We start from the raw sequence: 13054 nt of genomic DNA, 5'->3' as shown, positions 1-13054 counted from the left end.
TTTGCCTCATCTTTACGCACACACACACACACACACACACACACACACACACACACACACACACACACACACACACACACACACACACACACACACACACACACACACACACACACACACACACACACACACACACACACACACACACACACAGCTGTAGAGATACTGTTGTGCTAGTTGTTGACGTAATTACAGAGTGTGACAACACCGGTCAAAAGTAAGCCCTCCCGATATTACAAAAATAAAAGTGGTAAGGAATAGAAAATTAAGCTAAGGATGACATCTGATTTGATGGAGATGAGATAGAACCAGTGCATTTAATACCATAGAATAATAAAAAAAAAATGAATAAAAAAAGAACATCCTCAATCACAAAAATAATTGATGACAATATATCAGAGTGGGAAGATATTGTATTGACAATAACTACTGATTGGTAATATACTTGACAAAAGATACAAATACAGCAACATGTTTCTGATACACAATTCAATTTTGGTCAAGAAACGTGTCTTGCTTTATGCATTTGACTCATGATTCAAACACAGTACAACAATGCTAAAAATGACTTGCCTGTGATATGGTTAATAATGGTATATTGAATGTTTATGGTCAGATATCAAGACGTGATAATCAATTCTTGGTTGGTCTAGGCCTTTTTATAAAACCAAACAAAAACACAAATCAGACCGGATAATCTGTCAAGTAATAAACAGTGACAATGAAAGCGTGAATTTACAACGCCACTATCTAGTTAATCTTTCCCCTATCCATCTTTTTTTTGTTTTGTTTTTTTTCTAACCCAGACTCCATCCTATCCAAGCAGCCTACCAGCATCCATGAAGGAAAAAATAAAGTGACGGTTGACACATTTGCAGACCAAACAAAGAAGAGGGTTTGAGTTCTAACAGTGGCACAGGACCATGATTGAAAATACTGCGGTGATTACTGGTGCATGGTCGAGATGGAATTAGGAGGAGACAGGGCGAGAGAGAGCTGATAAGCCTCTTGGGCGCTCTGCTTAAAAAAACGCCATGTTAGCGCCGAATCTCACCTAGCCACTGATCAAGAGAAAGGGGAGCAGCAGAGGGCTGGACGAAGTGCGATGGAAAACGGATCATATCCCGCTTCCGTCTTGGGGACCTTTTTTTAAGTTTTCCTCTTGGTTATTTCAAGGTATCCATCATTGTGGCGCTCTTGTTGGTCTAGATTTTCAGTATGCATACATCGACACACACATATATATAGAGGTATACAAGCGCATTGTTCTGTTTAGTTGGTTTGTTGGTTGATTCATTGGTGAAAACGGTCACTGGGTTCGGGCCAAACAATGAAGGGTCTGTGTTGCTTAAGGGTCTGACCATGGGTTTGATTGGATCGATGGGATGCGCTTTTTCTCAGCTGGTTGATATCGAAGACTGGTTGCTTGATACTGTGGGTGGGTTCGTAGCGATCGATCTGATTTGGGGTTCCAGTACGTCAGTTAGTTCCCCCCACCGCAGCACTGGCTGGCGCGGCCCTGTGGCGCGGCTTCCTGCAGGTCCACGCCGCCTCTGGCCCGTCCGCCCGCGCCGGCGGCCCCCTGGGGCTCGCTCTTGGGGAGCTTCTTGGCTGGGGGGGGGGGGGGGGGGACATGAGAAAGGATGAGCCGTCAATTTATTATTTAATCGTTGCATAGAATCGTAGCGTACCTTATTTGGTGGCTTTGCTCAGTACGTACCTATCGCCATAAAGATCTCATTAACATTCATTGCAGTCTTGGCTGACGTCTCCATGAAGAGCAAACTATTGTCGTCTGCATAGGATTGTGCTTCCTGAAAAGCAAAACAGGTGGATAGTGGTTTCATATCGATCAGTTATTAGTGCAGATTATTTTCTGGCCTATATTTTACAGAAAAATGTCATTGAACATCGTCAATTGCAAATTAATTGATACAAATGCAGTTAAACATTTGCAATCGGGGGACTGTACCTGAAAATCGACTGCTCTTTTGTTGGACAGGTCTGCCTTGTTTCCTGACAGTGCAATAACGATATTGGGGCTGGCTTGTCTCTGGAGCTCCTTTACCCAGTTCTTCGCACGCGTGAACGTATCCTGGTGGCAGAAGCACAACGCAAAAACCTTCATAAGAAACGTGGCATTTCATTATGTAAGTAAACATACCGTGGACAGGATTGTTAAGCCCAAGGGTAGGACGCGGGTAAGATAATTTGACTATTCACACAAAATATACAGCAAATTATCAAGCACACATGTTTTTTCGAAAGCTGAATATAGACTAGTACAAACTTTGTTGTCCCACAGTCACCAGGTTGCTATGCTTCAGCAGAATACATTAATATGTTTACTATTCCACCATCAAATTCTTAAAACATCTGTAATAAGCGAAAGCCAGAAAAATATTGTAACCACTCCCATGCACGTTTCAAAACAGATGCGTTGTGTACTGAAGAGTCAATCCCGCAAGGCCAAATCGGAGATCCAATATAAACCTATATCTAAAACAATACTGCTAAGCTTTATTATGAAAGTAACCAATCACAGACTCATCGCACTGCATTCGCATTGCATTGGACTGATCAGCCGTCAATGGGCTATGATACATTTGAATGGGAAGCGGGCCGCCTGACTCACTGTATTGGTGATGTCGTAGACCACGATGGCAGCCTGGGCGCCCCTGTAGTACATGGGGGCGAGGCTGTGGTAGCGCTCCTGTCCTGCGGTGTCCCAGATCTCAAACTTCACTGTTGTGTCGTCCAGGCATACCGTCTGTGTGAGGAAGGCAGCTAGAGAGAAAGACAAGCCACATGCCGCTTTAGAGTCGAGTGATCATTTCAATGAAAGATTGAAGGATCTTCTCAGAGGGAGCCATAGCCAGGCTATCTATCTTGTAAAAAAAAATCTTGGCATTCAGTCTGTGGAAACAAAGGAAGAATTTCATTGCACAACTGAGAACGTCTCATTTATGCATATGACAATAAACACTTTGAATTGAATTGAATATACAATGATGCATTGTTTGGACTTTGATGCAGTCACTCTTATAACTGCCTAGTGAAGTCAAGGAAATATCAATCAGTCGAACGCCCCTCATTTTGACGTGATTCCAAAGAAAAATACAATTAATTAAAGGTAATCTTCTAATCCAACTCATAGTAATGATGTTCAAAGGTTAGGTTTGCTTAATAAAATGAGCAATTTATTTACTTTTAACCATGTAGTCCACAGTTCTATCCCAACTAGATTGATAAGAAGAGGCCCACGCTCCAAATATTTCTTGCTTATTCAGCCCCTTGTGTCACATCACATGACAGGGGAAATGTATGTTCTGTAGGCACCGCATATTTTAGAGCTTTGGAACCTTTGAGCAGGCGCATGGCAGCTGACCACCAAGTAAAACAGAAAAAAATGCTGAGTACTTTAAAGTCTTTGGTCAGTGTGAGCAACAGGCATCCTGTCTTTACATCCTGAAGAACTTAGTGGAAGGAAGCCATGGTGTCAGTATTCTGTGTCGACCTGAATAAAAATGTCTGAATGAATACACAATTAGCAAAAAAATACAATTATCCTTAACCTTCCTCATCTCCCACGCAGGATGCATTTACAATGCTAACTAGTAGAATTTATAGAATAAAAACAGCTGACATCTGAGCAAATGCCAAGCAAAATACCTATGTGTGGAATGTGGTGGAAACAGGTTTATGAATAGAAGGACTGAACACTTTTGTTAAACAGCACACAATAAATTTCCTGTCCTGCCGGGGCATCTGGGGTCAACGTCTAACGCACACTCATTCCAGTCATAAACCACATATGCCTCACAAACCTTTGGCCAGCTTATTCACCATAGATTAAAATATACCAATATAAGGTTGAATTTAATGTAAGAACCAGTGTCTAGTCAATACTGCCTCATTGGTTTTCAGCAGGCCAAACTCCACTGTTCTGTCTCCCATCCATCACATTTTAAGTCAATAATGTATCGCATCGGCTGCCTTTGAGGCAATTCAATCAAATGTGGGGTTTATTTCATAGTAGTACTAAATTCCCCCCCCCAGCGACTTCATTTTAAAGGACACGGTGCCTAAGCGGCACTGGTTTTGACCAGGCACCAAACCCGGCTAAGTGGGTCGAGCTAGCGACACTGCAGCCCCACTGATTGGATGACTTATGTTTTGAGAAATCAACAGCAAAGTTAGCGTACAAGGATTCTCGTGCTTTCCCGCTGATTTTCACAGTTTACATTGAAGAACTACGCCAACATTGCCGCTTGATGCTGGTGTGTGGTTCAATTGTGTACACATCATTCAGATTAAAGGAGTAGCTATTATAATTATTGACATTTTCAACATTTAATTTAAACGATCAAAGGCAACATCGCTTTTCTCACCGCTCTACCAATATGGGTTAAAATTGTTGTTGTCGTTGGCTTCCATTGTTCTCCCCCAAAAAATACATTCACAAAAGCGTCTGATTACTTTGGTCAGCACAAGGAAACCTTTGAACCTTTTCCCAAAACATTTGTGTTTAGTGATACTGAGATCAGCTCAGAGAATAGCCTGTAACTTTATATTTTTGGACCTTGATAAAACTCTGCACTACCAAGGGTGAGAATAGTAAAAGTAGACCAAACAAGGGTCAAAATACTTTCCTAAATGTTGACATGGGGTAGATGTTTTGTTCTGGGCTTTAAAAAAAAACCATAGTGAGATGTTCAGAGACTGAAAATAATTATGAGCAATAATTCTCAATACTTTTTTCAGGCACGCAGCAACAGTTGTAAAGAAAAAACACACAAATGATTGCGAATAAGCATTGTATCAAAACAGTTGGCATCAATGAAAACAACACGGGTAACTTTAAAAACAGATCACTCTTAATTGAACAGCTCTATTTAATACAAGACATAACGGTCTGGGTACTGAGCATAGTGAATAGATGAAAAAACGTATCAGTAAGTCAGAAATCTCCCTTGGGCTGGAGTCATTTATAGCTTATTTTGAATTGTTTGCCAAACCAGAACATTATTCTTCACATGTTTTATCATCCATTAAGCCGCTTGTCAGGGGGCACCAGGTGAGCCAAGTACAGAAAACTCGTTCTGCCGCTTCAGCTCCACGTTTGGACAACAGAGGATTTGTGAGCTAGGCGGTCGGTTGGTCTACTGTAATCGTTCATTCAGCAGCCTAGCAAACATACAAGCTCTTAAATCTACTGAGGGACGCCAACAAACACCAGACCACCAATAGCCTTGGAGCACTGGGAAAGAAAAACATGAGAAAGAGGAATAAGACCCTCACCTCCAATTGTGCTCTCCTGGTATTCATGAAACTGGCCTTTGACGAAGCGCAGCACCAAGCTGGATTTTCCAACTGCTGATTCCCCCAACAGCACTAGCTTGAACTGGCAGATCTTGTTGCTGGCTGCCGTGCCGTTGGTCCGTGCCGGTCCTCCTCTCCCTGCCATTGGGCTGTGTTGAAAGTTTCTCTAGTGGAACAGGAGGGGGGGGATGTCCAGGCAACTTAGGGTAGTCTCACACAAGGCAGGTGGCGGTTTCCTAAGGCAGGGCCAAACAGTGTCCAGGTGAGGAATGATCCGCGGGAAGAGGACACCTCAGTAGCAAGAGCTGGAAAAGAGAGGGAATGCGTATTAAATGGCCGCTTAAGTTAGACACACTTTTCAATACAGACACAAGAGGACACTATCCACTAATCAATGTAATCAGTTAAAAAAAAAATTGAGGACGACTCAAATGTTTGCATCTTTTATTATCTTGCAAACACATAAGCAGACTTACTTTTGGCCAAAAATATCCAAGCCCAACTTTGTGATTCTTAACTGAACACTGAAAACTGACATATTATAAATTGACCAATAGGCTATCCGTTGTGAGAGCCCGGCACGTCCCTTAAGGAATGGATCCGTATCGTCAGATATGTTCTTTATTAGGCCAAAGTGTTAGATCTTAAAACATGTTATTATTTGGCTTCCCCTTCAGTTTACTATCTGTTAAATGATGCATGTATCAGCTTCTGCTTGGTCAGAGGGACAGGAAACTGTAATTAAGTCAAAACAGGATGTGAAGACGGCAGAGGACACTAGGCACTGTTTTCAGCGCTTCCTCACTTGGAACGCAAAAAAAGACCAATCGTACTTAATAAATGTCTAATAATGGGTTTGTGAGTTTAAAAGTGGAACATTTCTCCAGTTAGTGGAGGTAAGGCGGTTAGTTTTTTCCCTCTCAAGCAGCGTTTTGGGCTAATCTCCGATGCATGAGGAGGCCAGGGACAGAACACATGCGAATTATCGTCATGCTTCATAAATTCTATATACTACTCTCAAATGCATTCCCAGTGCTGACAAGGGGGTGTTAACATAAGTATTTTAAACAATGGAATCTGATCTACAATAATATCATCGAGCACACCATAACCACATAAGTGAACAAAGGGAATACAATACTTGAAATTGAAATGCGTTCTTGATTGAGTTTGTTTTTGTTCCAAGGCCCTGGTTAGCAAGTGTGTGGCTGGAGGAACTGTGGTCCTTTCCACCCTAAACAGACATCAGTAATCCACAATAAGCCTGGAGGGTTGGACCGGAGCCCAATACGCCTTTCCCACACTCCCACATCCAGCAGAGCTGAGGGAGGCCGTTAGAGACCAAAGCAGCAGAGGTGGCTGGAGAATAAGGCTACACTGTTCACTGTGTCAATGGATGGTGCATCTGAATCCAACCAAAGGGCCATGGGTTCACCTGTTTTATGCCCCTCGTTCATCAAACCTCCTTAAAGAACTCAACAGCAAAGACTAGATTAAAAACAGCACAGTTGAGGCAGAGTAAATGTTAATGGATGCGTTTTTAAATATGTTCATTGAATGTTGATTCCATTATCTTAATTACCAATCCTAATCCAAGATTAGACTTGATCATAAGATACAGCTAACATGTTGTAGACAAGGGCTTTATGAAAGCTTGACATTGTGTCAATAAGACCTCAAATATAAGCCAATAATAGGCATTATTCAATGTTCAGCACCATTAACTAGGATCTGTGGCTCCTAGATAATGTCCTGATCTGTAGTACGCTCATCAAGGGTACCTTGGCAGAACATTGTTCCCCTGAGCCTACATGTATGAACTCATCAATCGACCTCCACATCATTAGAGTAAGCTGCACAGGTGGCATTAAAACCCCTAGCAAAAGTCCCAAGCCCCGGGCTCATTCAAATACAGTAGACTCTTCTGAAGCAGCCTACAACAGATTGCCTAATGGCATCCTTAATGGTCTCTGGAGAGCTCCACGGGAAGGGGGTTGGAAAGACAGACAGAGGATATGGGTCAGGGAAAGGGTGAAAACTGGGTGTATGGAAAGAAACGCTATGAAATATTTATACTGGCCTGGTTTTTAAAGTGTAAGTGAACCCCCTGTTTCAGCTCAAAATTCTAACACAGATTTACAAAGAAAAAAACGGATACTTGCGATTTTGTATATGAAATGATTCACACCTTTGCATTTTACTATAACTGGGAAGCATATTCCTCTCTGGGACGGAAACAAAGAAATCCACCACTGCTCAGAAGAAGTTTCACACATCCACACACCGTGTCATTATAATAAAAGTGTCCAAGAAGTATAACCCTCTCTTCTTCGCCACAGTCAACATCAACCGCCCCCCCCCCCAGACAGAGCTCCACGCATCCACCAACAACTCGCTGTGGTGATGTCCAAGAATTGACTAAAAAGCACTTTGTCGTCAGGAAAGAAGGGTTCCCTGCTTTCGGGGCAGAGTGGAATTCACAAACCGGTTGGCGGAGACTGGCAAAAACAGTAGCTCCCTCTTTCTCTAAATGATGGTCTTATTTCAGTAGTTAAAATGGCTTTAGATTACTTAATTAATTAATACATTTGGGTTTACTACCCTGTTAGGACCTAAAATAAATGTATTAACACAAAAAAGGTAAAGGTATGTATGTAACGTTTTTTTTTTACCATTAATCCTAACCTCATCAAAGAAAAAATATTTTTAGAAGGTAACTGTCAGACCAATATCGATGCCCAATGCATTTACATCACCGGGCACTCAAAGGAGCATTTAAGAGGAAAAAAGGACAATGTCAGAGAAGGTCAGTTTAGTCACTTAGTTCTGTTTAGGGATGTGAATAACTCCAATTTTTCATGGTCGAATAATCAGTGGGTAGTATGAACGAATATCGATTATTCGATGTGTGCCGAAATTCACCAAGACAGCCATGGATCATCGGCAAGAAATCACTTAATATCTTAAACACAAAACAACAACTACCGGCTAAGTAGTTCCAGTCAAATTGTCTGTTCAGCCCTCAAAACGAGAGCTGGTAAATTGTGAAAAATGCATTAAATTGCGAAAAATGCGTAAAATGCGTAATCTGAAAATGCGGTTATATGCTATAGTCCCTCCCTACAGTATCTGTGGTATAAAGGCTGAATCGCGACGGTCTATACTTTCAACATTAAGAGTACGTATTTATCATTTGAAATTCATCCCAGCCTTTATACCACAGATACTATAGGGTCTATAGCATATAACCGAGTTTTCTGATTACAGTTTAATGTAACAGTAAGCTGACAACATCGCTAATTAACACAGCAACTGCAAATTAACTGGACGGAGATAACCATGGCAACCGGTCAAACAAATTTACTTATGGCGATCTATCTGCGCGCACATCCGGCGTGTTGATAAACAAATAATCCCCCTATAAATGAATGGTCTTCATTTATTTTCTATGGCAAGTGACCGTGGTATAAGCGGGATAATGCCCTTGGACACCTGTCCAACATTAGTTCCGTCCGTTAATTCTTGTTTATTCGAATGGGAAAAAATGTTAACGGTCCAAATGTTAAAAATCGAATTTTGACCCTCGGGAACGAATAATCGAATATATCCGTAGTTCTGTTACAATATGCTAAACCAATGCACCCGACCCACAACAAAAACCTTCATGAACCACACACACACTTCACCGTTGAAGTGAGCAGTTGAAAGCAGAAGGTGACCGTATGGACGCTAGGGGTGTAACGGTACACAAAAGTCACGGTTCGGTACGTACCTCGGTTTTTAAGTCACGGTACGGTACGATACGGTACGGTTAATAGTTAATAAAAAAAAAAAAAAAAAAAGCAGCAATGAAAACACCAATAAACTTTGTTATGGCATTTGCATTTCTGAATTCCCAGTGAGCTGGGTTTGTACAGCTCGCTTTTTTTTTTTCACAGCAACGGTGATAGTAACACCTGGATGGCGCCTTTTCAAATGCGTGTGCATGTTAAAGTGCTGTAAGTAGACACAGGGAGCCCTATCCATAGCCGGACAGCCTGTCGGAGACCCTCTCCGTAGCTTACGTGCACATCCAATATTTTTAACTATGCGTCGAAACCATGGACCTATTGGTCGACGCAACGGAGACGGCAAGGGCTGTGATTGGTCCTCTAACAAAATCATTTCCTGAATCACTTCTTCGGTTTGACTTTGTACCTTAATTACTTTGTACATTGTTTACTTTGCACCAGGACCAATAAAACACCAAATAAGATTTGAAAAGCTTTGGAAGTGTATTTACAACACTGCTTAAATGGTTTGTAACATACATACTGTATAAGATAGATCGGGCGGCCAATTGCATTGCGTATCCGACATCCCGACGGAGAGCTGCTGAAGGGATTACGGAGTCGGAGTAGCATACTTTGGCTAAACGGTCCGGGTGGAACTCCGACTTCAAGTTTTAAATTCCGTATTGCAAAACAAGCCTTTACATTCACCATATTAACACTATGTACGCCACATTTACGAACCGCGGTACACCTCTGTAACCGCACCGAAGTGCCTGTACCGTGACGGTTCGGTACAAATACGTGTACCGTTACACCCCTAATGGACGCAAGAGCATTATTGAAATTGAACCCAAAATGATAACCCAAAATGAATACCACGCAGGCATGTGTTGCATAGGCGGCTGCCTAAGCTGTAAAGTGCTGTGGGAAACCCAAGAATCATAAGATCAACTTTCCCAAAAAAAACCTCCAACTCACGGCCCCGTTAGTTTGCGTCAGAACACAGTAATTGAGGGGTTTTTTTATTCTGAGAAGTCTCAACCACCAATTCTGAGGGGCTCTTTCTTTACACATTTCGGCTCATCAAAGGATTGGCCAAATTGTGTTCAACTTCAAACTGCAGTGATTCCGCCGCAAAAATAACACTTTATTCCAGGAAAATACAGCCATTTCCAATGCTGTTTGACTGGTTGAATTCCACTAGAATTGTTCAATCAATATGCGGGTCTTGTGTGAATCAAATTTTTTTTGCTAAAAAAAAACTTAATCTGGCAGTTTTACAGCGTTCATATGTAAAAGGGCTACGGACTGCCGCAGAATAGCAACGAGCCACTAGTTGACAATGCCATTGTGTTCCAATATTAGCCATATCCAGTACTAGTCCAGAATCATGCATCAAAGGGAAGTAAATAGCACTAATGCAAACTGTAAGCGGGTGACAGTTTGCATTAGTCATTAAAGCCACAGCGGTGGTAGTGGTGCAACAAACACCTCCGACACAGATCTCACTCTACCAGTTATCAGGAAGCAAGAAGGGACATGACAGAGGTTGTCTTCAGTGCAAGGGTGGGGTAACTTTTTGTTTGTTTGGCAGTAACATTGACATGTGTGTTTGAGCTCAAGTTAGTGGAGTGCTAGAGTACCAGTGAATGATACTTCATGGAGGACTTAAAAGGTGCTAAGCTGGAGCTCCTACCCCCTCAGGCCCGTCACGTGGGGCCTCAAGTGGTCTAGCCTTTGAATCAGTTGGTTATCGTGTAAATTAGAACTAGAACTGTTGGTTGCCGCCATTGTCGTTTCATCCAGCAAATCTGTAGGAATGGTGACCAATGGAAAATTGTATGAATTCCATCAAGAAAAGCCACAGGATAATTTTTAGCAACAGATGATTGGCCCATAGGAAATCATAGGCACCTCCTTCTCTTACTACAGTTCTGTATAAAGCCAGAAGAAGAAAGTTCTCTAAAAATTATTCAGACTTTTCCAATCCTTCTGTCTGCACAAGACATTATTATGCTTTGTAACTTCACGCTGCCAAACCGGGGCAACCATTTCCTCATTCTGGGTTCAGGGATAAAATTGGTTGCAAGCCCCTGCTATTTGCCTTACTTCAGCAGTTCATGCAAAGCATAATTTTGCATAAAGTAGTTGCAAAGCAGAGTTGCTTATAATATATTAGTCTAATATTTAACACGAAAAGGGTTTAGAATGATTAGTATCATTGTTGATTGAATAACAAAATCTCCCTACATCGTCCCACAAGATATTTTGATTTGCGTATTCAATAGATACTGTGCATAAAGTGAGATTGATATATGATTATGGTTAACCTCATTACTGGAAATTGGAAAACCCTATTCCATTTAACTTTTGCTGAACATTTAACCATCATACATATATTTATGTTAAGCGAAACGTTCAAGCTGGGGAATGTTGTGTATAAGTAGACTAACCTGGAGTACCCTTTGGTCTATTGACCTTGAGCAAGGCTCACCTTCCAATTAAGTGATAAGAAACATTAGCAATTAATATTCCGTTTACAGATCAAGAGATAACCTAGGAATGTGTGCCTGTGGGCAGCCAGGCAGTATTATAACTACTACATTGCATCGACTAGACGAATGTTGTCTAGTGAGTAGAATAATACGATTTGTCCTTAATTGTTCCAACCCAACGATGTTACTCGTGCTTGGTTTTGTTATGACAGGTCAAGCTTGTGGTGAACAAGTTCCACAGAAAGAGTCGTAGACATAACATTACAGTCGGCAAAAAACGTAATATAAAGCTCGTAGTCCATAACTGTTGTCAATATCCATGTCTAGCTGTCAAAGAGAAAAAATAGAAAGTCAATCACGTCAATATTTAAAACCAACATAAATCGATGTTGGTCAAGCGTTATCCGCCTATGTTTGGAACAAACGCTTATCGACAGAGAGTCTTTTCACCAGTCACTAAAGTTACCAACTTGATAAAGACATATACTCATTTGGACCTGCAGCCTCAACGCCTTGGCCAAAGTAAATTACGTCATAGTCCTGTATGTGAATGTAGCGTAAGCTAGCTGGTTAACTAGTTGAAAAGGGATATTTTGTAGCTACCGACGTTCGGTGTTCTGTAAATAACAAATGCCCTAATGTCAGTTCACCAAGCCCAGGGCACATAAGACAAGCCAACAATAGGTGTAATCTTGTCTATGGTCTACATTACATGTTGCCTTACTACAGTTATTCAACTAGTAACATTAGACAGTGAGCTGATGTAGCAGCAGGGTTAGCGCACTCCATAACGTCACTGCCAAACGTAGTCAGCTGTTTTTAACACTTGGCAGATGCAACATAACGTTGATTTACGTCTGTCTATCGTTTGTTAAGGTACTGCCGTTTCCCCAGTGACAAACAACACGAATGCATACCCATTGCTATTTCCCCCTTAGGTTAGATGGCTTAGCCTAGCCATTCTAAGGCTAGCATCTCGATGCAGTTTTGGTAAGAAAAAAAGAATCGCCTGAGTGTGGACTTGTCTGTTTGGCTGAGCACAATAATATAGATACGGACACACTGACACAATCGATGAAAAGGAGACGTCAGTACCGCGGCGATATTTCTTGAGTGTTATTATAATTACACACTTGTGACAAGTTTAACTTACGATACTTTGGCGTCTTTCGGAGATGACATCGGCAGCTCCTATCTTTCCGTTCTTGGACCCTGGCCTTCCTTTCCGGTGAGGGACTTTTCCGGGAACCTCCCACGCTTCCGTGGTTTTCCGACCAATGGTTGTTCCTCACTTCTGTCATCGTCGGATTCAATAAAAAATCCACCTCCTCGAGCCTTCTCGTATTAAGGATACATATTGTTTTTTTTAAATGAATCATTGCAAGGAAAAACAATTTGCAGTTGATGTTTACTCAAAATAATCGTTTAAAAAGATACACAATTGGATACTACTGATTAGATGCG

The 13054-nt window shown here is 41.5% G+C and overlaps 1 protein-coding gene across 1 annotated transcript; it reads right to left on the bottom strand.

The window, feature by feature from the left end:
* Positions 1–395: 395 nt before the first annotated feature.
* rab5c (RAB5C, member RAS oncogene family) lies at positions 396–12893 on the bottom strand. Its single transcript, XM_060039187.1, has 6 exons — positions 12744–12893; positions 5302–5627; positions 2636–2787; positions 1973–2095; positions 1721–1814; positions 396–1611 (listed from the first exon to the last, which is right to left on the bottom strand). Exons 2-6 carry the CDS (start codon positions 5465–5467, stop codon positions 1484–1486), a joined length of 663 nt encoding a protein of 220 aa, XP_059895170.1. The 5' UTR covers positions 5468–5627; positions 12744–12893; the 3' UTR covers positions 396–1483.
* Positions 12894–13054: the final 161 nt, after the last annotated feature.

Source organism: Gadus macrocephalus, chromosome 2, assembly GCF_031168955.1.
Source record: "Gadus macrocephalus chromosome 2, ASM3116895v1".
NCBI lineage: Eukaryota > Metazoa > Chordata > Actinopteri > Gadiformes > Gadidae > Gadus > Gadus macrocephalus.
This window is presented reverse-complemented; position numbering and strand designations above follow the sequence as displayed.

Bases quoted from the DNA above. Each gene is read 5' to 3' on its own strand.
- rab5c (XM_060039187.1), bottom strand. From the start codon at position 5,467: ATGGCAGGGAGAGGAGGACCGGCACGGACCAACGGCACGGCAGCCAGC. The intron at 2,096-2,635 runs GTGAGTCAGGCG...TTCTGCCACCAG, and splicing joins TCTACGACATCACCAATACA to GATACGTTCACGCGTGCGAA. The intron at 1,815-1,972 runs GTACAGTCCCCC...TTTGCTTTTCAG, and splicing joins AAAGAGCAGTCGATTTTCAG to GAAGCACAATCCTATGCAGA.